Raw genomic sequence first — 10780 nt, 5'->3', positions numbered from 1 at the left:
CCCTCTGTATGAATTGTGATTTTCTAGGATTCTATTTTCCTCTTTGAATACTGGTGGCTATTACATGATGGACCACCATTTTCACCACTTCCAAAGTGCACGCGCTGAAAACTGTCCGAAGTGTCTAAGGAGACTTGTTTTCGCAGGCCTTTCCAAAACTAGCCAGAGTGAGTCGTTTCAACCGCAGTTCCCCTTTTCAGAGCGGAGGGAGCATGAGCCATCTGCAGAACTTACTGTTGGATACCCTTCTGGGAACAAAGCATGTTGACAGTGCAGCCCTCATCAAACTCCAAGAACGAAGCTTGTATGTAGCATCACCAGGATTTAGTGTAAGGAAAAGCAAGTTTGGGCATAAGCTTTTTTTCTTTTTTCCTTTTTTAAGATTTTATTTATTTATTTATTTGACAGAAAGAGACACAGTGAGAGAGGGAACACAAGCAAGGGGAAGTGGGAGAGGGAAAAGCAGGCTCCAACCCAGGACCCTGGGATCATGACCTGAGCCAAAACGCAGACGCTTAATTAACCAACTGAGCCACCCAGGCACCCCAGGCATAAGCATTTCACCAAAAGTTTTTCTGTAAAGAGCCATAGTAAACATTTTAGATTTCTGGGCCATGTGGCCTGAGTCACAACTACACAACTACTATGCAGTTTGAGTGGGAAAACAGGCATACATAAAAGAATGGGTGTGACCATGTTCCAACAAATCTTTATTTATGAACACTGAAATTTGAATTTCATGCAACTTTTACATATCACAAAATATTATTCTATTGCTTTTTTCCAATAACTTAAAAATGTAAAAACTATTCTTAGCTTGCAGGCCTACAAAAACAGACAGTGGGCCAAATCCGGCCAGCTTGCCATAGTTTGCCCACTCATACTCTATTTAACTTCTGCAGATAATGCCTCATGACGTTCGAACACTTGTGAATGGATTCGCCAAGAACCCTTTGCAAACTAGAAGAGAAGGATTGTATTTCAAGGAAAAGGACTACAAATGTATCCGGGCTGATGACTATTCACTTTATGCTAAGAATGTGAGTGTTCACAGTTTGAAGACAGCTAGGTAAAAAACCTTGAGAAAAGAATTTGATCCCAATCTGCTGTGTCCCCAGATCCCATTTATAAAACAACCTAACCCCATTACTGCAGTGACAATGTCCGAGACAGCAGTCTAATACTTAGGAAGACACACATAAAATAAGGTAGGAACAGGGAGCCTACTTGAGAAACATTCATTCCAAAATCTATCAACAGAAACTTGCCTGAAGTATCTCTTTTCACTACTCTATATTCTATAAGCTCCTTTTAAAAAAGAAAGAAAGATAACATTCTTATGCTTAAACCTCTCTAGCTCTATTCCTATAGGGAAATAAGAAGATAAAATTCACATTTACTGGATGGCCTATCTTTTGGGTTAAGCACACTTCATCTGCATTCTAAAGTAGCCTCGGTTTACTGGAACAAGGAAACAGAGCATTCGCTAGGTTAAGTAAGTCTTTAGTCACGCAGCAGGAAATGGAGGTGCTGGGATTCAAGCCCAGAGATGTCCAATTCCAAAATCTATTACTTTCTCATTTTTTAAAAAGATTTTATTGGGGCACTTGGGTGGCTCAGTAGGTTGAGCGTCTGCCTTCTGCTTGGCTCTTGATTCCAGGGTCCTGGGATTGAGGCCCATATCAGATTCCCTACTCGGCAGAGAGCGGGCTTCTCCCTCTCCCTTTGCCTGCCATTCTGCCTACTTGTGCTCTTTCCCTGTCTCTCTGTCAAATAAATAAATGAAATCTTAAAAAAAAAATTATCTATTTGACAGAGAGAGAAACAGAGATAGCCAGAAAGCACGAGAAGGGACAAGGAGAAGCAGACTCCCACTGGACTCCCATTGAGCAGGGAGCCTGATACAGGGCTTGATGCCAGCACTCTGCGATCATGACCTGAGCTTAAGCAGACGTGCCACCCAGGCGCCCCTATTATATCAGTTGTTCTCGCTGGGATGGGGTATATTCCAATCAGTGGAACTTTTTAAAAATACACATGCTGTTATTACAAGTCTGAAATTTTTTGAGCAAAGACAACTAAATTAGTGAAAAAAAGTGAAGAGTCCAAAACTAGATATGAGTATATGGAAGTAAAAAAATGGCACAAAATGTGACTGGAGTATAACTTCTAGTCCTGTGACTAGAACTGAAAGAAGGGCATTCTGTTTTACTCTTATCCAGGAAAACACTGGTGTGGTTGTTGTGAAGACCCATCTGTATCTTCTGGTGGCAACTTACACTGAAGGCATGTATCCTAGTGTCTGTGTGGAAGCCACGGAGAAGCTGGGTAAGTTTGTCTCCCCGTGCCTGTCTTTGTTCCCTATGGCAGTCTGATGTGACTGCCAGTCACTGAGAGCCAATACAAACTACGTAGGGTAGAAGGGAGACATTTGTTGGAAGGAGACTGGGTTACTTACAGATTCACTGGAACAATGGAGTGGAACTGAGCCACAGTGAAAATGGGACTCCAGGGACAGGAATACTGCTAGAATGCTTCTCTAGTCTCTGTTTCTAAGAGGGTCAGTTTTGTTCTGTCCCATTTCTTTCTTTTTTTTTTTTTTAAGATTTTCTTTATTTATTTGACAGACAGAGATCACAAGTAGGCAGAGAAGCAGGCAGAGAGAGAGGAAGGGAAGCAGGCTTCCCACCGAGCGGAGAGCCCCATGTGGGGCTCGATCCCAGGACCCTGGGATCATGACCTGAGCTGAAGGCAGAGGCTTTAACCCACTGAGCCACCCAGGAGCCCCTGTTCTGTCCCATTTCAAAGCCTTCTTTCCTGGCTGGTTTCATGGCGAAGCCTCATGTTGTGCCTATTAATTTCTTTTAAGACCCTGATTTGACAAGTCTTGGGTCATATGGTTTACCCCTTTAGCAGTCATTCCACACTCCCCACCATCAATAAGCTGTTGCGGGGCTAAGGGTGAGTAAGGCAGCAGGGTAGAAAAAAAAAAAGTAAAACCAGAAATTTAGCTGCCGGGGGTCACTCTATGTAAAGTGAAAGAAATTACTGAGCCCTGCAGCTACCTTGTTGAGGTCTACTGCATTCCCCTTCCATGGCTTTATGTCTTTGGATGAAGATCTAATGTAGGACTAACTGGAAAATTGTATCTATGAAAGTTGAGTTTAATGATGATAAATTATGTTTTAGATTTTTTAATGTAAACTTAAATTCCTAAAAAAAAAAATACTGGAGTTGCTTGAAAATTCCTTTAAGATAGTAGAAGCCCCTACTTCTACTAGTGAGGAAAGCAGCCATTCTTTCAACAAATATTCGGTGATGATCTCCTATGGGTCCTATACTAGCCTAATAAATAAATAAATAATAAATAAATAAATAAAGCAAGAAAATCAAAGCTGTAAACAGATAGAGTCTCTACCTTCCATGCCTCTACACATGCTGTCCTATCTGTAGTGTCCCCTTCTGTCCCTGCCCTTTCACATCCAGTTGTCAATTTCTTTTTTTCCTAAAGATTTTATTTATTTGAGAGAGAGAAAAAAATGAGCAGGGGGGAAGGGTAGAGGGAAAAGCAAACTCCTTGCTAAGTAGGGAGTGAGATGTAGGACTCAATCCCAGGACCCTGAGATCACAACCCCAGCCAAAAGCAAATGCTTGACCGACTGAGCCACCCAGGGGCCCCTAGTTGTCAAATGCTTAACCATCATTGAAGATGCAAGTCAAATCTTCAGCTTCTCTCCACTATGCTACCTATTTTATGCATATCCTTATTATTAGAGTTCTTTTTTATTGTTAGAGCCACTAGAGTTCTTTGTTGACCTGGACTGTGAGCCCCTAGAAGATAAGAATTGTGTTTTAATCTCCTGTCTTTGGTACCTAAGAGTGTCTACTGTTGAGTAGGCAATTAGTACATGTTTGATGCACAAATAAGTGAGTGACCTCTGCCTAGCAGAATCAGGGAAGTCTCCAGAGAAATGAATCTTAAAAAATTAATTGAGAAGGGGTGCCTGGGTGGCTCAGTGGGTTAAGCCACTGCCTTCAGCTTGGGTCATGGTCTCAGGGTCCTGGGATCGAGCCCCACATCGGGCTCTCTGCTCAGCAGGGAGCCTGCTTCCTCCTCTCTCTCTGCCTGCCTCTCTGCCTAGTTGTGATTTCTCTCTGTCAAATAAATAAAATCTTAAAAAAAATTAATTGAGAAGTTAAGTACCATTACACAAAAAAATACACACATAAATGTATGTATGCACAGACCTTCCCAGTTGTTAACAGTTTCCTGGCATGGAATGTCATAAACCGTGCTACACAGCTGGCAATAAGGTATTCTAAGAGCAAATAGGACGGAGCCTGGACAGGACACAACTTTGGAAGCATCTAAGAGAAGGAGTGAACTCCAACCTGGGAGAAACAGGCAATTGCAATACCAAAGACCTTTTCTGAGCAAGTGTCCAAAATTTGAGGGAGATTCAGTTTCAATAGACTAGGACTGAGCAGGAAGACAAAACAGAGACCTGTAGAGGGGGGCTAATTATCTAATTAAAGGTATTGAGAAAATAAAGCTAGGAAAATGGGCAATTAGGCTGTGAAGAGGCCAGAATCTGTCCTTTCAGCCTGGGCCCAGGGCTAATTCCCCAGGTCTCCTTTGGAGACCAGAGAAGTTGTCTGACCACTGTAAAGTTGATTCTGTGACAGGCAGTAAAGTTGAGACTACTGTTAGGACCACAAAAGACTCCAAAGAGTGTGTACTGGTTCGAAGGAGATAGCTGGAATCATGCTACTAAAATCCCACTGCTCGGGAAGGACTAGGCTGATCTTGGAAGTGGTTGGATTCTCATGAAGGATGGTTGAGGCTGAAACCTACTCAGGAGCCGGTTACTTGTCTCATTACTTCTGTTTCCTTCACTTGTTTTTCTTGTAATTATATTTTTGTCAAAAAATTCTATATGATGGGGCGCCTGGGTGGCTCAGTGGGTTAAAGCCTCTGCCTTTCGCTCAGGTCATGATCCCAGAGTCCTGGGATCGAGCCCCGCATCGGGCTCTCTGCTTGGCAGGGAGCCTGCTTCCTCCTCTCTCTCTCTCTGCCTGCCTCTCTCCCTACTTGTGATCTCTGTCAAATAAATAAAATCTTTAAAAAAAAATTCTATATCATAATCACAGAAAATTTAAGAAACAAGAGAATTATGACTATTTAAAAATGTTTTATTATGAAAGATTCTAGGAGATATATGTATGTTTGAGAGCAGGGAGTGAGTCTTAAACTATTCAGTAATTCTTGTATCTCCAGAATCTTGCACATGGTAGTCATTCCCAATGTCTATGGAATAAATATAATGAAGCACTTTGTGGTGATAATTTGTTGCTCACAAATAACAATCATGTTTTTTTTCCTTTTCAGGAGAATACCTAAGAAGAAAAGGAAATTAAGTCATCAGAGGACTATGAAAGACAGCTGTCATTATTTTAAGAAATAGATCCTAAAGACAAAAAAAAATCATGCCTTCTTTTGTGGTTGAAAACACTAGGAAGAAGATACTAAAGAGGAAGAATGAGTTAAGGGAGCACTTTTTCTTATTTCAAGAGATCTTTTTAAATTGGAATTCTTTAATAAGCTATACTTTGTTTGTTTGTTTTAACTGTTGGTCATTGACATGAGTATGAGAAACCTGATATCTGCCCAGGGCATATCTGTTGAGAGACTCCTCCCTGAGGGTCTTGTGCTCCCATACATCTTGCTGGGTATGCCAAGAATGCAAGGCTCTAAGAACTCTTCATCCAGGCCCTTTCTCGGGGTGATTTTGCAGGAAGCAACCTTGAACAAGGAGGTAATGCCTCCCTTCAGAACAAAGAGCAAACTTTCTTACTGCTTGCTATAAAAGAGGTAAGTTCCCTGAACTCTGAGTCGTAATGCCACTCACTACATATGTGACATCCATCTGGTCCACACCTCCCCTGTAGGATTTGGGGAGAAGGGCAACACAAAAGCCACACTTTGGACCACAAGTCAAGGTATTTAACGACGTTCCACACTCCCCACCACCTACAGGCATCTGATTTTGTTGAACATGGGGAAGGCCTTTCAAAAGTCAACTCAAAAGAATTTTTTAAGAATCAACTCAAAAAGATTTTTTACTCCATCTTCTTGACTTCCTCCTAGTCCACACAACTTAGTATGGTTAATGAATGCGACCTTCTCCAGAAAGGGTTCGTCTCCTCTTGGTCACTTACTGGGTGATCAGGACAATAAGGGTAGGGAGATATAGAACCGATTTTGAAAATTCAGGATTCCACCCTGATCATTTCTGGGCGTGATGCATCTTCCTTTCCCCTAACGGCAACTCCAGACCAACCTGGTTGGTACACTCTCAGGTACTCCTGAGGAGAGAACACCTTACACCCCTGGCATCGAGTCTTAGATCTCTTGCAGTTCTTGACATGATCAAGCAGCAAAGTACAATTTTCTGAATTCCAAACACATGCTATCTGGGGCTCTCCATGTAGACCCGCCTATAGATTTTGGCGTCAGTCCTCACGTGAATGGTTTCTCCTTGTAAATCAGCACATCGACATCATGTGGATTATATACTCAACTCTCCACATGCTGTCAAGCTGGGGTTTTGAGCCTGCAAGGCAGAAGGTCTGACTCTAGGTAATGTCTAAAGTGCTAGAGGCCATCATGAAGCCTCCTGCCCGCTCACCAGCTCTTCCTGGACACATGCCCACTGCACTGCTGGGATCCTCCTGGGGCCCTTTTCGTAAACCTCCTCAAGGCAAGTGTCTCACTGTCTAGAGCCTTCCTATGCAGATCTGTCCAGTTAAGTTCTGAAATTCTCATCACAAAGTTCCAACTAGGTCCAGCTCTTCAGAGAGACCCACAAAAGTGACCGTTTGGTGGTAGCCAGAGTACTTGCAGAGGTTCCCAGGGACTGGATGATCTTCTGAAACATTGGGGATCTCCAAATGAGGGAGATTTGTGTCCTGGTGGTCCACAAAGACTTTAGAATGGGCACACAGGTGCAAATGGGTTTAAGTGATTGATTTTTCCCCCAGATTCTCAATTTCCATACGTACTTGCCACAACTGAGGAGTCTTCTCAGCTCTAGCTTCCCACCTGCCCTCTCCAAGCTCCCTTCCCCCAGGATACAAAAGAAAGGGGTGCTCTCATCCAGCCCCAATCTTACTGTGATGCTTGGCCTGGAGTGCAAAACCTGCCGTGTGTGAGGGAAAGGAAAATTCTAAATATTTTTTGATGTTTTAATCCTCTGCTGTCAAAAATTACATCATATGTGAGGGAGAGATCCATGAGAATAAAGTAAAAAAGAGCATTAATGAGACATGAAAATCTTTGCATCATTTGTCTTAGGAAGTTTCTATGTCTTACCTATCTATATTTCTTAAAATTCAGAAGCAAAATGATTGTCATTGGACATGTATTAACAATGATGACTTGGATTGAGAAATGAGAAACCTTCTCTGATAGGAAGTAATTTTATTTGGCTGATTACTTAACAAGAGGACTGGCTTTGCCAATAATGACATCACAGAGGTTTTTCATAATTAATCTGCAGCTTCCAGATGTTAATATATTTGAAGTATAATGTGAGGTAGAAGGACTTGATTTTTAAAAACTGTCTTAGCCTCTGAGAAACAAACTGAGGGTTTTGGAGGGGAAGGAGTTAGAGGGATGAGTGAGCCTGGTGGTGGGTGTTAAGGAGGGCACGTATTGCACAGAGCACTGGGTGTGGTGCATACACAATGAATCTTGGAACACTGAAAAAATAAAATTAAAGTAATGTAGTTGGAAAAAAAATTAAAAATAAAAATTGTCTTAGCAAAACTATTGAAATTAACATTTTTCCTTTCTGAATCCTTTGTGAGTTTATCAATTTAAACAAGGTGTCTCTAAGTGAAAAAAACAGCAGCTATAATTGATAATCATTTGATAAATCTTCACAAAGTTTTGTTAGTATGATCCCAGATGCCAAGACCCCGAATGACACTTATGGTTGTATAACAAATCCTTAACAGGTTGAGTGGTTTTCAAGTCTTTGCTTTCAACAAAATTGAAGAAAGACCTAATTAAGTTGCCAGCTCATAGATCACTGAAAATAATTTTCAATGATAGATCATTATATAGTTTTTAATCATATAACTCAGACGTATTCAGAGAATTGGCTGACATTCCTATAATGAAATTTCTCTTTCCCATCTAATTTATGCAAATTACATTCCTCAGAGCTTGTCTATAAAAATGAAAAATAGGAAGAGAATTAATGTTGATCCCAGTCTCATTCTAGCAATGAGGAATATTCACCACAGACATAATTACTTGGAAAAATTCAACCCCACCAATGGTCATTAAGCACTATCTTTCCAATAAAATTTTACTTTCCATGTTCAATAATTATTAATATTTCAACTAATACTTAAAATATAAAAATTCAAAATAATGTTTTGATCACTTGTGGACTAAGAATATTGTAATGATAATAAAATCCAGAAGAATTTGAACACTTAGAGCCCTGTGGTCACAGGAAATAACTTTTTAAATTACAGTACACATTTGTGTTCCAGATAAGAATGATCAATAAAGTAAAAAATACAGCAATATATAATTCTATGAGAAAAGTAGAATGAAAATATGAGTACTAGAAGAAAAATGTACAGTTTAAAACTTCCAACTGTTAAAGAACTGTTTTGCACATTTTTATCGGATGATTATAAATATCAAACTGCTCTGAGGGGATGGCTCAGTTGGTTAAGTGTCTGCCTTCAGCGCAGGTCGTGATCCCGGGGTCCTGGAATAGAACCCACATCAGGCTCCTTGCTCAGTGGAGAGTCTGCTTCTCCCTCGCCCTCTACCAGCCACCACTCCTCCTCCTTGTATGTGCACGCTCATGCTCGCTTGCGTGTTCTCCCTCTCCCTATCCCTCCCTCTCTCTCTCTCCCTCGATATCTCTATGTCAAATGAATAAATAAAACCTTTATATTTAAAAAAAAAAAGGCAGAGCAGCAGGCAGAGAGAGACCAGGAAGCAGGCTCCCTGCTGAGCAGAGAGCCCCATGCAGGGACAGAGTTGGGGGGACCCTGAGAGCATGACCTGAGCCGAAGGCAGAGGCTTAGGTCCCTAAGCCACCCAGGCGCCCCTCAACTTTATTCTTTAAGATTTTTTTGTTTATTTTTTGAGAGAGAGAGAGAGAGAGCACAGAGGGAGAGGGAAAGTGAGAGAGAGAAGCAGGCTCCCCACTGAGCAGACAGCCAGACGCGGGGCTCAATCCCAGAACCCCAGGATCATGACCTAAGCTGAAGGCAGACACCTGACTGAGCCACCCATGCGCCCCTAGATACCAACTTTAAAATGTAAGAGGGCACAGGCCTAGTTTTTGAGAAAGTTTTGTCTATTTGAGAATAAAGTGTGAAGACTACTGCCCAGGGCAAGAAGCGCCCTGGACATTGAGTCACAGGGGTGGGTGCCCAGGAGGATGGCAGGAGCAGGTAGCCAAAGAAGCAGTCCGCACAAGATGGGGCAGAGGACCCCACCAGGCTGCTCCAAGCCTTCTCTCTCCCAGAGCTCTCCCAAGTCCCTGCTCCTGGAATTTGCCCCACCAACCTCAGGGGGGAATGCCCATGGAGAGAGGGGAGAAATAACCCAGAGAAAGCCCTGCAGGCACGAAAGCTACTGCGAACAACAACCTAGCTCCTCCAGGGAAAAGTGCCAGCCCTTACTTTCCTCCAGAACCAAAAGTTGTCCCTGAGCTGCTGGGCTGCCAAAGCGCTGGCTTGGTCACCAGAGCAGCTTTGCCTCAAGGTGACACAGCAGCACTGTGCAAAAGCCTCTGAAGGGGCTGGGACCCCGCTGGACATGTGGAAGAGATTATTCTAGGCCTCCAGCCCCATTTAACCTACAGCAGCAGCAACTACACCTCAGAACAGTACCTCCGCCCCATTCCTAATGCAGAGGATTTTGTTTGTTCTGCTAAATATATACCTTTGGGGAGCCTCCTTAGAGGCCAGAGATGTGGGGGACTGTGAAAAACTGCTACTGCAAAAATTACCGGCCAATTCCAAAATTTGGATCTTGACAGGGAATTGCAGCAAGATATGCTTTAAGAAAAGCAACTTGTGGGCACCTGGTTCAAAGCCGACAGCCAAGAAAGAATTCTTGACATCTTTGGTGCAAAACAGTGGTTTTATTAAAGCACGGGGACAGAACCCATGGGCAGAAAGGGCAGAAAGATATGACCCCAGGTCAGGAGGAGTGGCCTATTGTATACTTTCAAGTTGGGAGGGGGTTAGGGATAGCATTAAGTCTCTAAAGAATTTGGAAGCAAGGTTTCCACCATCTTGAGGGGGCTAGCTATTGTTGGGAAAAGGTCATTTATTACTGTCTAATAAGACCTTAGTCATGAGACCCTTCAGATGTGTATCAGTGAGCCGTATGCATGGGGGGGGGCGGGGGGGCGTAGTTGCCAACACGTATTTTGGGGGGGTTAGAGAAAATAGAGATTTTTCTTTTTAAGATTATATTTCTCTGACAGAGTACAAGTAGGGGAGCAGCAGGTGGAGGGAGAGGGAGAAGCAGGCTCTTTGCTGAGCAGGGAGCTCGATGCAGGGCTCCATCCCAGGACCCTGGGATGATAACCTGAGCCAAAGGCAGATGCTTAACTGACTGAGCCACCCAGGTGCCCTGAGAGAAAGGAAATTGCTAAAGGAATTTTTATATGTTAAAGTAGACTTACAGGATTGGGGGGTGGGGGGTGTTGGGCTAGGATTGTCTTTTGCCCTTAGC

The 10780-nt window shown here is 42.7% G+C and overlaps 1 protein-coding gene across 1 annotated transcript; it reads left to right on the top strand.

The window, feature by feature from the left end:
• Positions 1-212: 212 nt before the first annotated feature.
• Positions 213-5418, top strand: PFN4 (profilin family member 4). The gene is made up of 4 exons (XM_045979802.1): positions 213-329; positions 903-1040; positions 2223-2328; positions 5390-5418. Exons 1-4 carry the CDS (start codon positions 213-215, stop codon positions 5416-5418), a joined length of 390 nt encoding a protein of 129 aa, XP_045835758.1.
• Positions 5419-10780: the final 5362 nt, after the last annotated feature.

This window comes from Meles meles, chromosome 15, assembly GCF_922984935.1.
Source record: "Meles meles chromosome 15, mMelMel3.1 paternal haplotype, whole genome shotgun sequence".
Taxonomy (NCBI): Eukaryota; Metazoa; Chordata; class Mammalia; order Carnivora; family Mustelidae; genus Meles; species Meles meles.
This window is presented reverse-complemented; position numbering and strand designations above follow the sequence as displayed.